The sequence below is a fragment of the Artibeus jamaicensis genome, unplaced genomic scaffold (genome assembly GCF_021234435.1).
Source record: "Artibeus jamaicensis isolate MK-2021 breed Jamaican fruit bat unplaced genomic scaffold, CSHL_Jam_final contig_432, whole genome shotgun sequence".
NCBI classification, from domain to species: domain Eukaryota; kingdom Metazoa; phylum Chordata; class Mammalia; order Chiroptera; family Phyllostomidae; genus Artibeus; species Artibeus jamaicensis.
Window position 1 is genome coordinate 14940003 of NW_026521828.1, and position 24720 is coordinate 14964722.

The 24720-nt window shown below is 39.6% G+C and overlaps 1 protein-coding gene across 1 annotated transcript in view; it reads left to right on the forward strand.

The window, feature by feature from the left end:
* JAKMIP2 (janus kinase and microtubule interacting protein 2) overlaps nucleotides 1–10252 on the forward strand; it is a 135452-nt gene extending 125200 nt beyond the window's left edge. Inside the window, exon 21 of the mRNA XM_037161894.2 lies at nucleotides 9786–10252. Within this exon, the coding sequence (XP_037017789.1) occupies nucleotides 9786–9806 (21 nt within the window). The 3' untranslated portion in view covers nucleotides 9807–10252. The remainder of the gene's footprint in view (nucleotides 1–9785) is intronic.
* Nucleotides 10253–24720: the final 14468 nt, after the last annotated feature.

Below are 24720 nucleotides of genomic sequence, written 5' to 3' on the forward strand. Positions count from 1 at the left end.
CAAAGACTTATAAGCAATGGCATTAAAAGAAATAGGCAAATAACATGTCTGTTACGGGAATGTCCTCCATGCCATACAAGATGTCAAGTGCAACGGAATGCTCCTGAAGAGGGCTAACAAAGCAAAAGACTTCCTGGCTCTGTAAGAGTAAGTCACCAAAGAAATCTGTTTGAAAACTGCCCTGCCCCATGACCTTTTATAATCGGTATAAAGTTGGCTATATACTCATGCCACTCAGGAATCTGTTGGTCCATCATAGTACCTGCTTCTCTAGTGAAGAGTCTTGGTGAAGAGCAACAAATCAGGCAGGCTGGAACAGCATTGTACGTTCACCATCCAAAGCGCCCACCAGTGTATAAGTGCACTTCACACCAACAGGGGGCCACACAGACTCACTTGTGCAGAACAGACCCAGTTTACACCTGTTGCCCTGGTGTGATTACTGATAGTGTCCCATTTCCCTCTGGAGTATCCCACTGTATTTGTCACATGTTGACCTGCATATTAATATTCTTCCTGCTGTGCCTTAGTCCTAAAACCTGGCACATTAACCACACAGTGATAGATAACACTGAGTGATTAAGTGTATGCTCTGATTATATTGTACCTGAAATCACCTCCCACACATTAAAAATAGACATAATGACATAAACTAGAGTAGGATTTAGGAGGTCTAAGTTCTAAACGTCACTATGCCTTGAAATTATGTGAAGTCAGTCTGTTGGTTAATCACCCTATGCTTATTTTTCTCACTTCTAAAATTAGGGGCTTAGGCCAGTTATCTGTAAGATACCCTCAGAATTCTAAAACAACGAGTTGATGTTAGTGGAACACCAGTTACTCATCCCATTGCTTTGCCAGTAGACAAATAACAGGTATGTTTTTTGAAACAATAGGCACTTGGTATTATATGAGAAGTGATCAGACAAGCAATGTGGAAAAGCTGAGGTTTTGTACTACCTGAATGGCACTATCGAAATTCAGATTTACATAATCTTCTTCTTTTTCTTCTGCAGTTTCTGTTTCTATTCTTGTTCTTCTCTCTTGCCTTTATTCTATGGCCTTGATGTCAAGGTGCCTCTTGAAGGTAAGATTCTATTTAATTCTCCAAATGTGGTTCTGATAGGTATTTGTTAAGAAGGATGATACATGTAGTTACTGTAGTTACTATGCTCACATTTAAAAAAATGCACTTGGTTTGATTGACTTACATGCCATAAAATGAAAAGCAGATCCACTGTTTAGGTGTTTATTGGAGAAATAAAGCAACTATGAAGTAAAATGAGAATCAAGATATTTTTCTAGTGAACAGTTTTGCTTTGGGAAGTCACAATGTCTGTGGATCTCAGTAATCTCATTGTAATCATTATACAGAGAAGGTTGCTGCTATGTTTGCAAAATGAAGAAATGTATTTTTAGTATCTTTTCCAGCTTGAAAAATCTGATTTCTGTGACTCTTAAGAAGCAATGACTGATTTTTTTAACGCTTTCTCCTCACCTTTCTTTATCAGAACTTAGGAAAGCAGGAGAGTGAAATTGGATCTTGGGTTTTCAAATAAAATTATTGTCAATGTCAATTTAGAAAAAAAAGAAGAGTCTTATTATTATTAAGTTAAGCCCATGTCTCATGAATACATGTATAATCTTAGCCAATGATTCCCAATGCCATTAAAAATAAAAACTCCATGGCCTTCCTCTGACTTAACGAAGCAGATTACTGGACATGAAGGGGAGATAGCTGGTGGGAGGGGTAGAGAGCAAGGACCAGTCTGTACTTTTAACAAGCATATCAGATGATTTGGACGTCTACCCAGGGATGGAAACCACAAGTCTCAATAACATTATTTAAAAAATGAGAAAGGGCTTAATGCACTTCTAAATCCATTTATCATGGCCTGTGCTGACTTTGGTTATCCTCCTAACTCATACTATTCAAGGAACTTCCCTGGACCTCATGTTATTGAACATTTTCTATAGCAAATTGGAAAATGAAAGAGAGACATTTTCTCTTTCCATGGTGATAACTCCATGACCTACAGAGGGAACTTAGAAGTGGGCAGGCTTCAGCAGGCACAAGGAGTTAAACAGAGGGCCGTGTCTTCATGTAACCAACTCTCTGCTTTTATTCCTTCCAAAACATTTTCTTTTCAGACTGGCAAATATCCTTTATGTGACACTAAGAGTGGTGGCCTTTCAGCAAATAATGAAGACAGTTAAGTCTCTCAAATTGAAGGAGAATTTCTTAAGTGAAATCGGTGATGCTCTCCAAGAAAGGATCGAAATGGTCAGAGATCAGAAAACAAACAGCCCTCCCACAAAGAACAATCAGTGCATAAACAGGTCAAATAAAAGTTCATCAGACACAATTCCTATGTGTTCATTGAGGAAAGAAAAGCCCGACTTCATAAATACATACTAGCTAGAAAATGTGTAGGTCTGCAGAGTAACATCAATAATGGCTACCATTATGTACCAGGTGCTATTTTAAGTGACAGACAGACAAATCCTCACAAACCTCCCTGTAAAGTAGGTGTTGCTTTTATTGCTTAAAAAAAAAAAAAAACATTTGGAAGGACTGTAGCATGTGACTTTCCCAAGACCACACAGCTGCAATTCTCAGGACGAGGATTTGCACCCTGACAGCCTCCCTCCAGAGTCCACTTTTAACCACCAGACTGCCTCACCCATAAGAGAGGACATTTCTCTCACATTCTGAGCATCATTTGTGTTCATCTGTATGTAGATCAACTGCCAGAGGAATCCTCCCAATTAGTGTAGTGCCCCTTCCTTATTGGGTTTTGAAATTACAATGCCCTCATCTCTGTATCTTGTCCCATTTTCTTACTTGTAAATCCTTGAGGAATGTACAAAGTTTGATTTGCTTCTCCTCCAGAGTAGCACATAATTGCCACTTAGTAATTGTATGCTGAATGAAAATGATTATTAATGTACAGCAAAATGGCTGAGGAATTTAGAGCCTTGAAGTTAAATAGACTGTTAAGTTTAAATCTTGCCATTTTCCAGCTAGGTCCATGGTATAGGTTTAATCTACATGAGAGTAGGTTTTCTGTTCCATAGAATAATTATCATTATATTACCTATAATTATATTATGTTCCATAGAATAGTGTACAGTGTTATGTTAAAATAATTAAAAAGATTATCACATTGCCTGGAACATGACATAATTCAGTAGTCAGCAACTCTTAGCTATTATTTTTTTTTATTTTTAGAGAGAGGAGAGGGGAGGGCAAGGAGAAAGAGAGGAATGGACACATTGATGTGCAAGAGATACATTGATCATTTGCCTCTCCCACGCCCCCAGCTGGGGATCTGGGCCAAAACCCAGGCATGTGCCCTGGGTGGGAATCAACCAGGCGACCTTGGGGTTCATGGGATCAACACTCAGTCCACTGAGGTATACCAGCCAGGGCCTATTATTTTTTAAAGAAAGCTATTATATTTACTAATTTTATAGACTCCTGAGTTTGAAATTATAATCTCCAGTATTGCCAAGTGGTTTACCACCTAAACCAAGTCAAGTAGTTGCCTTTTCATCTCCTCTTTTCAGGGAATAATCTGGGTTTAAATAATACAAGGGAATAAAACATTCCTGAAAATTGATTCATGCTACTCATCTCCAAAACAGGCAAGAGAGAGAGAGAGATAGGAAGAAGTAAAAAAAAAAAGAAAAAAAAACTATGCTTGGCTTGTTGGCAGGTAGTAAAAATACAATGCAAATAATCATAAAAGTATTATCCTATTAAATTAATAATGTATACTCTGTTCTTCAACCGAAGACTAATTTAAATATAACCATACCTTCCTTAAAATCGGGCTTTTGTTTCAGCAATTCCTCAAGTCATTTTGTCCGTGATCTAAAAGCTGCTGAGGGCTTCCAGGAAGGCCCCCTCACCACTCTCAGGGGTTGCTGACTGAATAATTCAGGTCAGCCCTGGCTGGTGTAGCTCAGTGGATTGAGCACGGGCCTGCAAACCAAAGGATCAAGGTTCAATTCCCAGTCAGGGCACATGCCTGGGTTGCAGACCAGTTCCCAGCAAGGGACACATGCGAGGCAACCATACATTGATATTTCTCTCCTTCTCTCCTTCTCCTCCCGTCTAAAGATAAATAAATAAAATCTTTAAAATAAAAATAAAAAATAATTCAGTTCCAAGGGTTATGTTGGGACTTTGACCAGAAGCAAGGGGTCACCAGTGGTGTCAGAAGATATCATTGTCCAATGCATCTGTGTACTTATTGCAGAGAAACGGTGCACCACTGATTCCTTCACATTAGTTACACCCAGAGACAAAGGAGAGAGAAAGTGCGAGGAGTACCTGAAGAGCTATCACCAGGCTGCTTGTTACATTCTGATACAATGACCCATTCAAAATCCCCTTCTTCTAAAGAGAAGTGGATTGATGAAGAACAGAATAGCAACAACTTGTTGATGGTTGCTTCTCAAGCAGAGAAGGTGGCCATGGTTCTTTATCCACATGCTCTAATACAGTTCATTTTTTAAGTTTAAATTTTTTTCCATTACAATTTACATTCAATATTATTTTGCATTGGTTTTAGGTGTACAGCATAGAAGTTAGACAATCATATACTTTACACAGTGTTCTCCTGGTATTTCCAGTACCCCCAGTACCATACATAATTACTCCAATATTATTGACTATATTCCCTTGCTGTAATCTAGCTCATTTTTAATGATACTTCTCTAATGTCAACCATGGTTTTTTTAAAGAAATTTCTATCTCTTCGGATTTTTCTTTTAGAGTTTGTTTGTTTGTTTGTTTGTGTTTGTTTGTTTGTGTTTGTTTGTTTTAGAGAAGGAAGGGAGGGGAAAAAAACATTGATGTGTGAGAGAAACATCAGTTGGTTGCCTCTTGCATGTCCCCAGCCTGGGGACCAGGCCCACAGTCGAGGCATGTGCTGTGACCAGGAATCGAATCAGTGACCTTTCAGTTTGTGGGCCAATGCTTATTCCACTGAGCCATACCAGCCAGGCCTCAACCATGGATTCTTGATCTTAAGATCTCAGTATTTTCACTTCTTGTCTAATAACATAAAACATGTTAAAAGGTACATAATACCATATTATTATTCTGCTTTTAAAAAGCTTAACAAAAAATACTTTACTATATAACAGCCATACTTGACTAGTTACAGATTCTCCATTAAAAACGTGCCTGTGTTTATTTCTTATTGCATTTATATTTTATCAGTCCCTGGTCCCAGCAAGGCCTGTCAGTGACCTATGGAAAACAAATGGCAATATAACCAATCTCTACTATATTTGTGTTTAGAATAGGAAAATTTTGCTTCTTCTTTTATATTGCTTTAAAAAAGCCTATAAGATGAATCATTTGGCTTACCAGTTAGTCATTTCTGTATGTGAATATAACCATTAGCCTTTATCTAGTCATATTAAAATTGTTTTCCTCTCTGTCTCTTACATCAGCCTGTTACTAAAGTGCAGAGTAGAGCTTATGTTTTATTCATCTTTGTATCTTGTGTCTACAACAGCAGCCTGTATGCACTAGATATTGAGTACATTTTAAACTGACAGATGTGTTGAAGGATGGACAGATAAATGGATGGCTCAGTAAATGAGCGTGAAGGTAGATTTGTGATGTGTTAGATCAAAGCCCTGGATAGCACAGCACTGAGATGACTATCTGATTTGTTCTTTGTATGTCGTTTGGAGAATAACTTAATGACTGAGTGAACAAAGGAAAGAATATGCAAATACATTCTCTCCCAATTCCACAGTGGCAGTACCCTATTAACAGGGCTCAGTACTTCACTCCTCTTGTCACTCATTCTCCACACAGTAGCCCAAGTGGGTTTTAGGAAACAAAAATCGAATCATGTCTTCTTCCCAGGGAAGCATCACCATTAACGTCATATCCCAGTTCCTAATGTGGCCAGCACTGCCCTGCATGGTCCAACTGCAGACAGTGACTCAGGCTTCCTGTTGCTCTAGGATCCGCACCCCCCAGGAGCCAAGCTCCCTCCTGCAGCTCATGCTCTGCCCACGCTGTCCTCTGCACAGGACACCTTCCCTCCTCCTTTATTTAGTGAACACCTACTCGCTCATCCTGCAGATCCTTGCTGACTGACTCCCATGGGGGAGTCCTCTTCAGTTTCACTTCTGGCCAAATTTTATATGCATTTGGGTTCTGGGTGGTTTCTTAAAATTAATTTCTCTCACTCTAATTTTGTAAGGCATGTTCATAAAAGCAGGGACCATACATGTTCAGGTCTGTATCCTAGCTACCTAGACAGTGCCTGTCACATAGCCGTCAACCGCACATACTTTTTTAATGACAGTAATGATATGATAAGGGAGAGGACCCCCTGCTTTGCAGCTGAAAAGTACATTTTATATCCATTATTATATTTAGTACTTACAACAACCCTACAAAACAGATACTATTGTATCTTTAACTATAAATTTCCTAATATAAGAAATGAGCAAATAGTGGCATCTATGATTTTTCTGAGGATTAAGTGATTTTATGCATATGCAAAGCAACCGATGTGGTGCCTGACCCAGGGAAAGGCTCACTGAAAGCCAAGTTCCTAGGACATACCAAGCATTCTGTCTCGGATCACGCGTTCTGAGGTGTGCTTCCATCTCCCTTCTGCCCCCCACACCACCACCTACTGGTTCATATCCGTGTGTCCTTGCCACCTCAGTGTAAAATCAAGACTCAGGGAAGCTTTCCCTGATCCTTCAACTTTAATTAAGTTTTATTCACTGTTCTCTGTATCCCTCCCTAGAATTCTCGTAGACCAATTCCCTAACAATCCCCAGTGTCAGTTTCCTCACCTGGAACATGGAGGTGATAATAACAGCTACCACTTATTAAGTATTTTGCTACCTGATAAGTTGCCTAGGAAGGGTGAGTGAAAGGTGTCAGGAATAGGCCTGAGAGCTCTGGACCCAGTAACTGGTTGGATGTCAGTGCCTGTCACTGAGATATAGAAAGACAGAAGAGGGAAGGGCTGCCTTTCATGGTTTTTAGGTATTTGTGGTAACTAGAGAATAGTTAGCTACTGTTGTTAAGCAATATATTTTTAAATATGTCTCTGTAAAGGACCTAAAGAAACTTCTAGCAGTTACAAAACCCTGAAGAATAGTGAACATTAGTAACTTTTCAATGGATCTCAACAAATACCTGCTGAGTCTCTTCTATGAACCAGGCAGTGTGGCAGGTACTTGGATACTGGAGTCACCAGTCAGCAGTAACATCACTGTACTCGTTGACCTAGATGCTGGTGGCATGTAGTGAACTCTCAGAAGGGAGAGCTGCAATCCCTGTTTCACAGAGGAGGAAACTAAAGCTCAGAGCTGGGAAGCAGCCATTCAAAAGAATGCCTAAGGTTCTATAATATCCAGAAGGGCCTTTGAAATCAAAAATGAATTTGTATTCTCCACTGTTTTAGTTATAGCGTACTGACCTTTAGCTCATTGAAAATGACTGGTCTTCAGTGGTGACCTGTTAGGTAACACTTCAGTTATTCACAATGCCAGTTTGAATTAATCTGGCTCTGTCATAGAAATCATACTCGATTTTATAGGCACTCAACTTACAGATATTTAACATTTTGGGAGACTCTCTTTATGCCCATTTGTTTTTTAAACCCAACATGGTTTTACTCAAATGGGCTTTTAGGACACGCATGAAAGACAGAAATTATACATATGGTCTTTGAAACAGAATCTAGGATCTATCTTTGACAGTGTGTAAACTGAGAGTTTAAAAGTAAAAGATTTTCGTATTTACACATTTATTTTAAATATAGAAACAGACACATCCACTATATACATACATATACCTCAAAATGTCTTTTATATACAAGCAGACCAGTTTCCTTATTTCCCAGGGAATATGAGAATGTTATAGTTGTAACCAGTTGTTTAGGGGTCTCATTCTAGTGAGATGTAACTCTGAACAATATATTTTTCTCAAACCATAGCTTAAACTACTGTTCGGTCTTACTTCCTTCTCTCACGTTTGAGTTAAATTTTTAGGTAGGTTCCAAAAAGTTTTAGTCACTTTCAGTTTTTAGAAGTCTAGTTCCGTTTAAAAATCCCATCTCAGACTGTTTAATCTCATTTCTTCTTATCCTCAGTGGAGGAGGGAGTTCACAGTCTGGCTGTGAGGGATCCCTTTTCCTTCCCTCTGTCAGTATCAGCCCCTCTGGAGGGCCAGGAACGAGAAGAGGGGAAGGGAGACGTGCTTCTCAGCTCCAGTGGCAGGGCTTGAGGCGTACTCCCTAGTGGTTGATGCTGTTCCTCTGGATATTACTGACCAGGCCTCAGCATCTCCTCAAAGAGAGGTGATGAAAGACGGACCATGGGGGCACCTGTGCATGAGTTCCTAAGGAGCTGTGCAGGGCGCCCACTGCACCCTCCCCTGACTGACCAGGCCCAAGCTCTCCCATGGCCACCCTGCATTCCACCACTGGTGGTACCAGCCTCAGCTTCTTGCTGGGAAGAAAGCCTCTGGCCCAGCTCTGTCTGCCATCCCTCTTCTGTCCCTGCAGAGAGACGAAGGAAGATGAGAGCATCTCTCTGTGCTTGAACAGCAGGATGTGAGTCTCCTTTGTACAAGCACAGCCTCTAGTTATGCCTTTGGGTACCTCCCCTCCATCCCACAGTGCACTCTCCTCCCAGCCACTGCACTGCCTAGTGATGGGTTTGCCCCGGGACCCTGTCACTCTTTGTCCCAATGTAATCTAGTCTTTTGGAGCATACTGGCTCTGCAAATACAAAGTCCAAATGTTTCTGACTTGCACTTATGGTGAGAATTTCTCCGAATCTTGAATTTGCCTCTGTACAGTGGGCTGGAAGCACCCTTGGAGTACTTAGGGCCTGCTTTTCTCTCCCTTTGGGTCTTGGTCACCATTTCTGGGGTATTGGTAATCCTGCTACAGAATTAGTCTCTTTATTATATAAATGGGGAAATTAAGGCTTAGAGAAGTTCAATAGCATGTTGTAGACATACAGTGAGAAAATAGGAATCCCATTTTCTCCATCCATGTCATTCAGACTGTAACAACCATGATCTTGAGTAGCACATAACAGCACATCCTCTGCACCATGTCCAGCGTTGCTTGGAAGAGAACATTGTACCCTCAACTTCCACCCAAGTGAAATGCAGACTCATGGACTGGAAGAGGAACAAGGCCATGAGTCCTGACAGGCATAGTTCAGGGAAGGACCCCTTCAGGGACATCTCTCAGGCCAACCAGGAAACCAGTGTGACGAACGTCATAGGGAATCCTCAGGTCAGGACCTTAGGGTAGAGGCCACCTGCCGTTGGACACAATTGTTGGGGAGAAGTGTAACATAAAAGTAAGTCACTAAAAGGCACAGACAGACCTGCTTGTAAAATAGTATCTTAAATTAAAATTCGCAGCCATGATGATTTAACTGAGCTTCTTAAGGCCTCGCCTTGGAAGGCCCCAGAGGAACACATAATAATAACACCTGGTATTTTAGGCCACTTACTGTGAGGCAAGAATTGTTCATTGTTTTAGATGCATTAAATTGCACAACCCTTGAAATAAACCCTTCCATTTCTTCCTTTAAAATTAATGTAATTAAGCTTAGAGACATTCTTTATGTGACTTGCACAAGATCATACAACCTTAAGAGGTGGTAAAGAATAAACTTTTTTCTTTAAAAAATAGCATTTTGTTTTTTTCTTCAGTTTCAGCTACTGACAGAAATGGTGACTAAAGAATATTCCCTCTGTTTTACAGAGTAACCGAAAACACGGATAAGACCCAGAAAGACAAATGCTTCTAAACCTTCCAAGATGGCAGAAATGTTTACAACAGTCAGAGGGAGATCAAAAGCTAACAACTACCCTGTAGCCAGGACTACAATGTGTATTTTAAAGCCATTATTCAAGGTTTCTTACTTGACAGTTCCTATATGACCCTGTTGAAAAATCTACAATATATGCTGCATTTACTGAAACATGTGTATGTGGAACCAGAAGAAAAGAACTATAAACATATATTGTGTAAAGAAAAAAATCAGCAGTGGGAACAGTTTCAGCAGATCACGCAAAGATGTGTCTTGGGCATGGAACCAAAGTTACAAAGAAACATTCTACCCCTGCTGTGCAGGGGGGGTCATTTTAATGTAACACCACACCCCATGGAAACACTGGTCCTGAAATAAACATCATTTTAAAAAATCAAAATAACAAGGGCGGGTGGGAATGAAGCACGAGGAATACCCATGAGGAGCTATTTACAATAAAATATTTCATTTGAAAAGTCTGGTTTTTTACTACAGGGATTTGCTTTTCTGTCTTTATTATTATTTAAAACTCAGGAACAGAGACATCTGCAATGTGAGTGAGAAGAAAAGCACCCTCCAGTTTGTTTCTCTGCAAACAGTGGAGCAGGTGCAGTGCATTCCACAGATGACAGATGAGAAGTGGACTGTGGTGACCCTGTCTACACTGGCAACCAAGGCAGAGGACCCAGGCAAATGTCACATAAAAAATAAAAGCAGATTTGATGCTTCCTTGACCTTCTGTCACCTCTGTGTTGCTCCATGAAGAAGAGACTGATCTTATTCATATTGAAAATTAAGAAGATGATGCTCTCAATCACAAGCTCCCTGAATCAGTTCTATTTATAGTTCCAACATCTATAGGGAACATGGGCCAGAGAGCATCTCTGAATCTTTCAGTTTCTGAAATACTGGTATTCACATGACTGCTTAAAATTGCCTGCAAACCAATGTTATGATGTTTAAGTAAAAACACCATAGAGGCGATAAGTAAACTACCAACTGTTATTTGCCACAGAGATGTGAATATTAAATTATGATTATTTTTTTAAATGTCCTGATACACCTAGAGCACTTGGATCCCTTGTCACTTAAACTGATGACAATTTCCCCCCAGAGAGCTAACAGCAACAAGATAGCTCTACTTTTTTACATGGAACTACTAGTGTGTTACTGATAAGGTTGTTTTCTACCAGAGACAGTGAAAAGATTGGTACTTTTCCTAAGTTATGTAATACCGATTCTTGGATTCAGGTTTGAGAGCAAATACATGTTCCTGAAAAGCTGATTTTACACCTCATTGTAACTGTAGATAACAAAACAGCCTCAATTTTTCAAAGTGTCAATGTTTTATGTACAGGGCTGGGGTTCCCATCCATACAGAATGTGTGCAAGGAGCCAGAAACTATGAAATGCTACCCAAGCCCTCCCCTGTGTGGGCTCAGTATCTTTCTCTTCAATTTTAGTGCTGGCATTTTCAGAGCCAGCCCGGTGACTGAGGAATGTACAAGAAAAGCTCAGATGCTGGAGTCTGCTTTTCGTTTTGATATTTACTGCTGACACAGGCAACTTTGGCCCAGTCATTTAACCTCTCTGTGCCTCAGTTTCCTCATCTGCAAAATGAGGTTAAAATGCTTTTTCATATAGTTTTCTTTTTTGCAATTTCTGGAACAAGAGGTGCTTAATGTAGCATAAAGTGCTTTGTAATCACCATGACTGCTATATTATTTGACATTCTTGTATTGTTGAGTAAAAGAGTCCCTTGTGTAATAAAATAGGCTTCAGTTTGGTGGGATCTAAGCAGTGTAGCTCTGAAGCTGTCCTGTCAAACTATCTGGCACATCACTAGCAATAAAGCCTGAGAGATCCAGAGCCAGGATCTCTAATAACCTCTCTAGTAAATAGATCATCTCATGCTATTGAGCAAGATAGAAGAATGTGTGATTTCAATGATGAATGAGGATCTCCTAGCTCTTCTACTTGCTGACGCATGCCATGATACAAAACTCCACTTGATCATAGGAGAGCCAGGTGTAAAATTAAGGCTGGCAGTAAATAACATCACCATTGATCTGATCACCCCTTTCATTTGGGGTCAAGGTCCAGCAATATGCCCCACTGGGAATATACAATATACATAATAACGCTCCTTCCACTGGAGTCTTCATTTAGTTGGGTTGATTCCAGATAAAATATGAGGAGCAGATTCGTTGTGCAGGCAAAGTGAGCGAGGGTGCCCCTATAGTCTGGGACTCCATCCTTTCAAATCTCAGAAAAAACAGAACAGGGTAAACAACTCTTCCATATCTTTGGCTTTTTTCTTCCACTGCTCTTCTTTCCCAATCCAGGGTCCATCTGAGCAAATTCATACTCCATCTTCTCCACAAAGAGAAGACTTGCCTTCTGTTTTGCTTTCCCCTCCAAGGAATTTGCAGTTAGAATTTTTATGTCCATGCACGGATCATGGTTTAAATTATTAGAAACATAATTAAAAATAGTGTGGTTGAACCATACACATTGTCAGCTTATATGTCATTGCATCACTCACACACAAGTCACATGAGAGCATTGACAGCTAGGATGAATCTAAGCATCCTTAAATGTGTTTCAGGCAAATGCAAAAGAAGGGTGCATACAGGAGATCAGCAAACTTCTCTATATTTTAAGCTGAAAGGTTATATTTTTACCTAGTCTTATGATGCTCAAAATGTTTATTTGGATAAGGCTAAATATTTTTATAGGTACATCTCATCCATTTTCACAATTATAAACGTCATTCACAAAATTGTAACTGTATGTTACAGTCTTGCACATGGATCCATGGAAATGGACCTTATCTAAAGGAATGCTGCCCTTACATGATGTCCAGCAATAGTGAAAGAGAGCATCTCATTGATAGTGGAGACCGCTGTGGCTCTGCTTCTTACAAAGGGCAGATAATCTCCACTCTAAGCTTTCATTTCTGCATCTTAATTAACCCAGTGAGTTAATGATCAGAACAGCATTTTTCAGGGTTGATTTACTTAGTTCTTAAAATATTCATCTCTTGGAAAATAAAGGTAGCTGACAATATTAAAAGATAGTTTTAGATCAACTAAAAGCCCCAGTGTAGCACAGTTTTTTTCAAACAGGAAAATTTTTATGATGAAAAAGGAAAAAAATGGAAGACTATATTTGGCTATAATACTAGAAAGCATCTATTACTAAGTGGATGTTTTCTAATGCCACCTAAGTTTTATTTTTGGAAACACTAGAATTTGCTGAAAATAAGTATGATCCCTTTCACCTGTCATAGAACTAAAATGATTGCCAATAGTAAGATTTGAGGATTGGAAGAATACTGGGTTTTTCCACTCACAAGTAACTTCATGCAGGTGCCATGGTCCTGGGGGAGAGGAGAGAAGATGTAGAGGGCTTGCAGATCACCACTGGAGGAGAAAGGGGACATTTGTTCTCCACAAATAACACAGGAAATAAAGTTTTGCTAAGTAATTTTTGCTACAGTATTTATTTCAACTTTCTATGTTTTTAGTTTAAAATAAATCTCTGGCACATGTTCCTTTTTGCCAATTTATTGTCAACTTTTTCTGTAAAACCATTGTGTAATTTACATACATTCACTGTCTTCAATGTAATTCCTGTTTATTGTTTTAAAATGAAGCAAGTCTTTGTATGGAAACTAGGAATAATATCCATCAGTTTTGTGTTGATATTTAAATAATTGGATTATCTGTGTGATGTTACATCAAAATAGATGGAAGCATAGATGTTTTATTTTTAAATATTGCATTTTTGATCTGTCAAAGAGTGGCACAGAAAAAATATATGTATACTTATCTACTGTACTTGAAAAGTTCAATATACCTTTTGAGAGATCAGTAATCAAAGCAAATCTTAGATGGCTGTTTATGTAATGAGTTTGTGCTTCCAAAATGGGCACAAGCCTTTCATTAGGACTTCTACCTTCTAAAGGAAGAGAGTAGGTCACATGGTATTGAGAGATGAAAGCTTCCATTCTGTTCAGTTGCCTTGTCATTTCCATATTATATATTGTCTTGAGAATGCATTTCTGGCATATCAGCAAGAGGCTTCAGACAATGGAAGGTTGATCTTCTGCAGTTCCATTGGAGTACTGGTCAGGGCAACATGCACATTTCTTTGCTGCCTTTAGTTTGGCAGTTTAGTTCATCCTACATGAATCTTCTGTTGTTGAGTCTAATGTTTAATGGAAATTGCTAAAGATATACTTACTTCAAGGAACCATGTGACAAAAATAATAGGATTATAATTTGCTGTATTCAACATAGAATATCAGACTCAGAAGTACAAGTGGTTGATTAGGTGAAGTTCCCGTTTTTGGTCTTTGTGTTTCTGTGTTGAGGTCTTTGCAGCCATGCTGGTATTTCCCTCCTAGTTACATCGAAGTTCTACAGGGTGGAAGTGGTGCAGATAAACAACTTGGAGGCCAACTTTGCCCACAATCAAGACTCCACAAACTTGCTAAGTTGTGGACGATGCCATTCCCCACAAGCAGATACCCAGCGCCCATTAATAACAGCAATCACTCATATTTGATTGACAGTTCACAAAATGTGCCTATTTCCCCCCATTAACCATGGTAATGAGGCAGATCAAAGTCCAAACACGTTTATACATATGCCATGTACATATCTACACATATATATTCTGTACATAGTACAATGGTGTGAGTGCTTACTAAATGTGTACTTCTGTTCCAGGATTGAGGACTTATGGGAGGGGATTTTCCCATGCTGCTGGGTAGCTCATATTTTTATTTGACATCTGGTGTCTGCTCTTCCCCTCCTTACCTGCCTCTCTCCCCCCACCCCTACCTTCTGTTAATTAAAGCTATGCCCTGTTGTTGACTGAGGCAAAGAACTCGTTGGCTTTCCAATTAAGCAAGCCTATTAACCAGACTTGTAGTGATGCCAGTGGTTTTCTGGGAAGAGCAATAGCAAGTCCAGCGCAATCTACAGTATTAATATTGCCCAAAGTCTCATATTTTTATCAGCTAAAATTCCCATTTGTAGATGGGTTCATGCATGTTTTAACCTTCAAGATCTGATCTTGTGGGGGCTCAAGAGCCAATGTGTCTGAAGACATTAGTTCCCCAGAAGTCTTCTGGATGCAGGTAGCCAGGGGCCTGTTTCTCAGAGCTTCCTTCTGATCAGCTTCCTCAGCTGGGGTCTTCCTTCCCGTCGCATTAGCATGACTCCCATGTATTGCTTCAGTGCTTGTTTACTAATGGAAGACAAATGTAAATGGACAGAGTTGCAGCAGAATGATCCTCTGAAGTACACCAGACATGTACATGTATTGTATGTAATACCGCAGAGATTGGAATCAACTTACTGTATGTAAAGTTTTATGAATGGTTATTTTATAATTTATGTATTTAATATAGGCTTCAATGAGCTCTGGTGTTTTAGTTTATATAAAATAAAACAAGCTGCATTTTTAAAAACATTATCTTGCATTGTTCATAGGTTGTTGTTTTGTTTTTAGATGAACTCTTACCTACTATTGAAAAACAAAGTGGGAGGCAAGTCAGGGCTCTCAGTATGATGCTAGGGAGCAAAACATAGGGTGGTGAGCAGGGTTCTCATCCATCTACTCCGAAGTTTTTTGGCTACCTACCAGGGACTCTGCGGTGAGGAGTCCAAGGCAGAGTCACACTCAGAAGGTGAGAGCAACGCCCCTTAGCACACCTGCTCCAAGGGTGGTTTGGTAGAGATTCTTGCCAGCTATGTGCCACCCTTATTCTAGATATTACTTCTTTTCCTTGATCCACTGAACATTTTTCCTCTACCTGGTAGAGCCACTATATGTAAAAAGCTAACAACTACATGAGCATTCATTGTGTAGGTGCCCATTCCCACGGCCTGGAATGTCTGTATCTATGCTCAAAGTGCTAATGAAGAAAACAGCCTCTGTAGACACAAGACAGATGAAGAACCAAGATGTCATGAGATGAGTTCCAACTTTGTAAGTCACCATTAGGAACTATTAAAAATAATTACAGTATTTGGCAGTGGGCTCGAAAAATCCATGCAAAGAAGGTGCTCCTTTCCATTGTAACCTCTTAACTAGCAAGAAGTGTTGCTCATGAGTTCCTGACAGTGTTCTGTTACCCATCATAGGACCCAGCTTCATGCCGTATCAGCTCTTTAAAGCAGAGGCAAGTGAGAGAGACATCCCTGTCGACGCTGTTGGATGAAGGCTTACCACTGGCTGCACCTCTGTGGGAAAGGTGCCTGTGTATCAGTATACCATGAAATAGGCCATTGTTGTTATGGGTTCTGTAGAATTTTATACCTGAAAATCTTTGTTTTAATTAATTCCATTGTTGGTATAAAACATAAATATGTTACCCTGTCGACAACTCCATGATGACTTCTAGCTCCAGAGGAAAGTACCTCAGCAACTTCTGGAGCAGCTAAAGGGGGGTGGCAGACACCCTCCACCACAGTGACAGTGAGACAGTGAACCCCCAAGGTCCAGACAAAGCCCACACTGAGGGCCCCTGCAGTGGGCCCAGGACACAGCTCTGCCTGGGAATGACTGGGGAACAAGGGCATCACAGAGGTGTGGCCGTGTCCCCTACAGCTGGCCTACCCCATAAGGATGAAGGATGAAATCTTCCCTTAACATCTATAGAGATGTGTGCCAAGTGGCTGAGATGGAGAATGCTTATTTTACTTAAGCAACATTGTAGTTTCACATGAAATGTGAGGGTGAATTGTGAAGGCATTTTTCTCACTGAAAATGTCCCAAGTAAGAACCTGTTTATACCAAAGGCATATTTTTCATATGCAGATGCACTCATGAAGTCTTGGGTTTTGATCAAAAATTCCATAACAAATAGTCATTGGTATTAGTTGCCTCTTATTACCATAAAAATCTGGTAACGAGAGCCACAGCATCTGTCATTATGTGCAGCTCTTTTTTTAGAATTTAGAAGGACAAAGAAGAAATAAAACAAAATGCCAACCACCTCAGAACCTGATGTTTCTTCCTTTATTAGAAGAGATAAATAACTTACTGTGTAAATGATTTTGCCCTGACTTCCTAGAAATGCATTAACAAATCTGAAATTCAATTACAGCATCTTATCAATTTTTTTCTAATTTTTTATTAATGAATTAATTTTCATAATTTTACCAATAATTTACTTTAATTTTGCCTTGAATTTAGAGCACCTCAAACCTATTTCTGTACAGCCACAGGATATATATTCAAAATTTTTAAAATGCTTATTAATTATTATAGATCCTATAGGAAAGTATGTAGAAAAATATTTAAAGCTTGGGAAAAAAGTCAAAGTAATGAGTGTGTATATATCTTATAATTCCACTTTTAAGTAATTTAATATGTCAACTGAAAAATCATCTTGCTCTTGGGAAATACGATAATCGATGAGAGCTCTGTAAAATCTGAGGCTAACTTACAGAAAATTTATAAGGTGTGATAATTTTTTTTCTGTTTGATAGAGAAAGAAAACCCCAAAGATTAGGTTTTTCTTCTGTAGACTACTTTGGTTTCTAGCACATTGTCTCCATTTCGGTATATTTTGGACATTCTTTAAGCCCTTCTGAAATCAGTTCATTCTGCTGGTTGCTTTAACTATGAAGTACACAGAACACGAAAAGTGCTCATTTATTTTTATGAAGACATTTTTCACAGTTTAAAAAGCATGCTTTCTCCAAAGCCAGCCTAGGGCAATGGTGACGAGATATGTCCCTTGCTCTTGGTGAACTTGAAGTACAGTAAGACAGGTCAGGCCCTGAGCCAGTGAAACAGCATCAGGAGGGTAAACACCATCCGGATTCCACAGATCACTAAGTATCCTGAACTCATCTTTTGTTCCAGACCCACTCCTGTGTCCCCAGCATCATGACAGAGGCTGTGTGGGATTGTAATGGATTCATGGTCTTCATGCTCTATGCACTTTCCTTTCCCTCCCCTCCATGTCGAATCCTTCACACATGCTGCTGACTTGTGTTCTCCAACCTGTCCTCTCTTCTCCATCACTTCTAAAACCATCTCACCTGAGCTCTTTCCTTGGCATCCTCATGAAATGAGCTATCTCCAGTTGTGCCCTCTGTAAACATGGCTGGTCCCCAACTCGGGACAGTTTGACTTACGAAGTTTGGGCTTCAGGATGGTGGAACAGCAATAGGTGTTTCATAGAATCTGGTCTTTGAGTTTTGATCTTCAACCCGGCTTGTAACGCTGGGCCACAACAGCGAGCCTCAGCTCCCTGCCAGCCACCAAGTCACGAGGCTAGCTGCCTTGTGTTACCTGCATCTTTTGGATATTGTTATATAGTTTGACGTCCCCTCCAGTATACCCATCTGTGCCGGTGTGCTGTCAACTGTGTGTTAGTGGTGAGTACCCATACAACCATTCTGGTTTTCACTTTCAGTACCGTATCCAATAACGACAGGAGCTATTGGACACTGTTACAGAATGGGCTTTGTGTGAGCTACTTTTGCCAAGAGACAGGCTAACATTAGTGTCCTGAGCCTGCATAAGGTAGGCCACATTGACCTGTGACATTTGGTAGCTTAGGTACAGTAAGTGCATTTTTTACTCTCAATATTTGCAACTCACGATGGGTTTCTTGGGACCGAATTCCATCATTCAGTCAGGAGCCCTGTCTGCCCCGCCTGTTGTTTCTAGCCTGACTTAATGTGCAGATCATACCAGGCTGTTTTCATCTTTCAAATTTCTCTTTGGCTTCCCAGGCCTACATGAGGTTAACTTTCAACAGCTCATAGAACTAAAGACAAACAAACATGGGATTTGGGAGTGGGGTCAGATTCTGCTTTCCATGGCCATTTTTGTCCTGGATAAATGTCACTCACACTGAAGACTCAGCATAGCCAGAATCTCCTTCCCTTCAAGAGTTGGACAGAACATCCTTTGTCCTCCCAAAGCATTACGTGTACCTATCTTGTCATTTTCCATGTATATTAAAATTACTTCTGTTCACTCCCATTTATACCCCCAATTAAATCTGAGTTGTTTTAAGAGCCATGAATATGTGATTTTCAGCTTTCAATCTTTGACACCTAACACAGTTCCTAGTACTAGTGGTGTCTCACTAAACTGTTCCAGTTCTGTTGCTTTTGTACTGGACTGTGGAAGGAGGAGTCACTCCTGGTTTGAATGATAAAAGAAGGCTCTGTGGCCCTGGCCTGTGTGGCTCAGTTGCTTGGCCTGTGTTCCCCTAAAATTTTAGGGCTGCCTGTTCAATCCTTGGTCAGGGCACATACAAAAGGCAACCAATGGTTTCTCTCTCATATTGGTGTTTCTCTCCCTCTCTAACTCCCCCTCCTTTTCCCTCTCTCTAGAATCAAAGCATATCCTCAGGTGAGGATTAAAAAGCAAAAAAGAAGACTCTAGAAAGGTGGAAATAGGAACTTTTTGAAAGATATTTTTGTTGTTTCTGGGCTTTTGTTATTTGTTTTGTTATTTACTTCCCTTCTCTTCCTTCCTTCTTTCTTTTCAAGGGGAGTTTTGTTCCATAAACCAAAAGCTCTCCAGGAAACAGATGCAAAAAAATTAATACAGTCCCTATTGACTTCATGGTATCCTTCCGGTAAAGGCCTCTATTCCCCTGTATTCTACTATCTGACCACAGGAGGGCAGCATTACTCCAGAAGTCCAGGAAAAAGTGTCAGCTCCAGGAAAACACGAAACCGATTTTTGGGCATGTTTTGTGTCTCTTGGTCTTGTGTTTCTCTTCCACACATCATATGAGAGCAATAATCTAAATATAAGCACTGCCTGGGCCACCCTTCTGGCATGATTTTTTACCACCTTGGTTTTTTCAGCTTCTTCTTATTTCAGGGAGGCCTGGTTGTTGTCCTCAGGGCGGCAGCAGGTTCATTTGCAAACACAAAGCCTCAGGGAAGCATAGCAACCAATTATGCAGTCTCCAAATATTCCAGACTCCCTCAGACACCAGACAAAGGGGATCAAGGCAGTTCATTAGATTCACTCCCTAATTGTCTGAACCAAGTCCCTCCAGAGACCTAACAAGGGACGGTCTATTATTGTGTCTGGAGTTTCTCTGGCTATGTGAATGTACTTGAATGTTTACATGTATTATGTTTTAAATGTCTTTGCCAAACGTATTGTTTCTTAAAGGATTTTAAAAAGAAAAATAGGGTTTTGTCCTTATAAAAACATTTACCTCCCAAGAAGTACAAGAATGAAAACAGCAATAATTTCTTGTTGTTTGTACAAAACATTGGCTAGCTAAGCTTTTTCCCTTGAGTCTGCCATTCTTAACTATAAACAGCATTTCACATCCCTCTTATAAACAAGGGATCCTTGCTTCTCGGTGTTGGCATCTCCCCAGGTATGTCAGTTATGGTAGGGGAGGGCCCAGTTCAAAATCAGCCAGGTGCCTCAATTTCACTTTATGTAATTACTGTTGGAAGTAAAGCAAGCACCCAATTATGTTGGCCTTTTCTTTTTCTGACCTATTTTTCTTCCTCCTCTGTTATGAGAGGCAATATGTGTATGAAAGAAACACAGTCCAGGTCCCAGTCCTATCTCTGCCTCTAGGTATGTGTCGCTGAGTGATGACTGAACCATCTGAAACCTCCCTTTCCTTCTTTGTCACATAGGACAATAAGGTTATTTCCCTTTGTAGGGCTGTTGTAAGAAGCCCTCATTTAGATGTTGTATGCATCTAAATGAGATGCATAGCAGGATCAGTACGAACAGTTTTAATGCGTGGTTGGTATAGAAGGGTTCACTCAGTAGACTTCCTAAATCCCATTTTTATTATTTGTTGTTTTCAATTAATTTATCAGTATAAAAGGACGTACTATAAAAGGTGAGTATAAGAACATAAAGTATGAAAAAACAGTCATATGCTTCTGACCCTACACATCCTGCCTTCACAATCCATCCTGTCTCCTGGCACTTTCTGAAAAAGCCAAGCAAAATGAATTCAGCTAGACCACTGCAATGTTAAGTGAATAAGCAGTGCTTTATGTAGAGGACCAAGAAGACTTGTAGAGCAAGTCTTCCTGCTCAGGCCAGGGTTGACAGGTGGTAAAGGAGGAGCAAACAAGTGGCTGGGAAAATCCTGGGACCAAATGTCAGCCTCAGGCACTTCCGGGAAGCCTGAGTGATAATTATTGCAGCACCCCCTATTACCACAGGAGAGCGCTATAAAGCCCTGCTGTGGTCAGGTACCTTTTGCTCAAACCAGTGATTTTCAACCTTTCTCATTTCATGGCACACATAAACTAATTATTAAACTTCTGTGCACACCACAACATAGATAGATAGATGGATAGATAGATAGATAGATAGATAGATAGATAGATAGATAGATAGATAGATAGATAGATATAGATAGATGATAGATGATAAATAGAGATATCTAGAGATATGTGTGTGTATATATATTTGCCAATCTGACAAAAATAGGTATGATTTTGTTCATTAACACTGGATGACTATTGTGTTGGCTGTGTTCATTTTTCTAGTTGGTAGTCTAAAGGGAAAGTGGTCAGTACCCCAGTAGTCAGGTACTGCACGTTTTAAACATTCTTGTTGCATACCAGTTGAAAATCACTGACTCAGGCATTACTGGGAAGCTTTCCCTTGAGCATGGACTGTTTCATTTGTAATGTGTGTCCCCCACCAGAGCCATTTTTTTCAGGCCCAGATGAGACCTCAAACATTGTTTGCTTGTTAGCTCATTTATTCCTTCACTTTTTGACTAATTTATTGAATGGCCACCGTGTGGCACATGTGCCTGTGTGTGGATGAAAACTACTTGTGTAAGGGACATGCTGCACTCTGGTGATTGAGGAGCTCTTTGGTCTTCAGCCACAGTTTCTGGCTCACAGCCCCAAAACCCTTGGAATTTCCTAAATGCTGCAAATGGTAAAGGTGTGTTTGGTTACATTAAGGAGGTGACTTTTGGACTCCACTGGTGGGTGGAGGCCAGTTACCAGGATGATCACCCATGTGATGATAGGTTTGGAAATTTTAGTCCAACCCCCACCCCTGTCTGAAAAGGGGGGAGGGGCCGGAGAGAGAGTTCAGTTACCAACGAGCAGTGACTTGGTCAATCTTTAGGTGCACGTCATACTTTCTGGGTAAACTTACAAGTGGAAAGGAAAAGGTTGCGGCTACTTTTAGGGAAATGGAGTTCTGTAAGGGATCTTATTTTTAAGTACATGTAAGTAATTCAATTCTACTTGAATTTAGCAAAAGAACCTGATGCAGAGGGGAGAGGTATTTGAGGGCTGGGTGAACAAGGGGAAAGGATTAGGAAATACAAATTGGTGGTTAGAAAGTATTCATTGGATGTAAAGTACAGCCTAGGGATCTAGTCAACTATGTTGTAATAACTATGGATGGTGCCAGGGGAGTACTCAAAATATTGGGGGGAACACTGGAAAGTATGTGACTGACTAATTACTATGTTGTGCACAAAAAACTAATACAAAATAATATTGAATATATAACTATGATTGAAAGTAATTGTTAATTTTCTTTAAAAAAAAGAAGAAGAAGAAGAAGAACCTGGTGCTCGACTGTAGGAATCAGTGATCTTCAAACAAGTTTGCTGTTACCACACACACACACACACACACACACACACACACACACACACAGAGTGGAGCATCGAATTTCTTAAATGACCAAACCAGAGCCTGTGGAATCATTTCTTTGGCCCTAAAATTAAAGCCCTTAAAATTATAAGTGGAGTTCATCTATTTCCTGTTCTCAAAGATCAGACCACTAAGAAAAAAAGCATTGAGCAAGCCAGCCCACTAAGGTTTCAGGAGAGAAAGCCAAAAAACACTAAGCAATAACCCTTCAAAACATCTTAGAGCCTCAGTGGAAAACTATGCTTTCTGTATTTGACCCTTGGCTTTGTCTCATAGCCAAAGCTTTTGACCATGCTGTCCTAACTGCAGTATAATATTGATGAAAATAACCAAACATTTATTGACATTTGTCTTATAGTTCATTTTGCTGTGTATTGCAATGTAATAATAAAATCATCTTGCAGATGTAGCCAGTTTTATCATTTTTAAGGCTGTACACAGCTTTTACCTCCTTTGAATGTGATAACAACTCTGTACAAGAGTCCAGGCTGATATTTTACCCCCATTTTACAAGGGATGACTTTAAGGCTTACAGAATGGAAGCAACTTGCCCACAGTCAGAAACAGTGAAAGGAAAGGCTGTGGAATTTTGCAGATTCCTGCACTTTTTCCCTTCCTATCACATGTCAATAACTAAGTGTGACTCTAGGACCCTTACAATTCCAAAGTAGTAAAAGTAACTTAATACAGCTTGTAATGTACTCAGAAAAGTAAAGCATAAGAGCAATTGAAATCTTCCTTATTCCGCCAAAAGAAAAACATTTCAAATGTACTAAGTGGTTAGTAAGATTTTTTTATTTAAAATCATATTAGCAGATCCACTCATTTTACAGAGCAGAATCCAAGGGAATGGGCTACAGGACAGGTTTCTATATTGGACAGGGGGAGTAATAATAATAGTCTTTTAATATGTCATGGCACTGTGCTATTTGTTTATATTATGTAATACTTATATCAGTCCATTGAGGTAGACATAACTACTAATTTTGCAAAAGAAGAAACTGAAGTTTGAAGAAATCAAACAAGGAGGAAGTAACAAAGGACCTCAGATTTAAGCCCATGTTTGTCTGATGCAAAATCCTGCATTTTTAACTGAAGTGAGGCTATATTATATCCTCTGGAGAATAGAGGAAAGACAAACAAACAAAACCCTGAACTAGTTAAAGGGACAACTGAAAAGAAGAAAAGTTGGCCTCGAGGGTTGTATTGTATTCTCCACCTCTTTTAATATTCCCTTTCTCCCCTCCTGTTACCAGAGCCACAGGACTGTGTTTCCTCTCATCCGTATATACAGTGTTGCTCTCTAAAAAGTTTCTAGATCTCATTTACAATAAAGAGCAAGTGACTCCTCACAGATTTAAAAGTCGTTGCTCCTGGAACTTTTTTAGATCAAGTACTAGCTGACCCTTTGGAAGCTTAAATTGCTTAATTTTCAGGAAATGAAGATTTTGGATAGGAAAAAAGAAGTCTAAAATACATGGCCTACAGTTCATTGATTTTTGATGCCAGTGCCAAGACAATAAAATAAGAGGAGAATTGTCTTTTCAAGAAATGGTGCTGAGACAACTAGATATGTATTTCCATGGAAAAGAATGAAGCTGAACTCCTACCTCATACCATATACAAATATCAACTAAAAAAATGTATTATAGACCTGAATGTAAGAACTAAAACTATAAAATTCATAGAAGAAAAGTGTAAATCTTCATGCTCTTGGATTAGGCAATACTTTCTTAGGTACAGCACCAAAAGAAAAAAATAGTTAAATTGGATATGATCATAATTAAAACTTCAGTGCTTCAAAAGACAATCTCTAGAAAGTGAAAAGACAACCCATAGAACAAGAAAATTTGGAAAATCATACATCTGATAAGGAACATGTATCTAAAATATATAAAGAAATTTTCAAACTCAATAATAATAAACAGCAAATAAAAAGTGGGCAAAGGTTCTAACCGGTTCACTAAAAGAAGCTATGTAAGTGGCCAATTAGAACATAAAATGATGCTCACCATCATTAGACCATCAGGGAGATGCGAATCCCAATGAGATGCTACCATACACCCAGCAGTAGTGGGACTCTAATCAAGAAGAAAGATAATGATTGTTGGCAAGGATGTGGGGGAATGAGAGCCCTCATATACTTCTGGTGAAAATATAAGTTGGTGCAGCTATTTGGAAAGACAATCTCTAGTTCCTCAAATGGCTAAACACACAT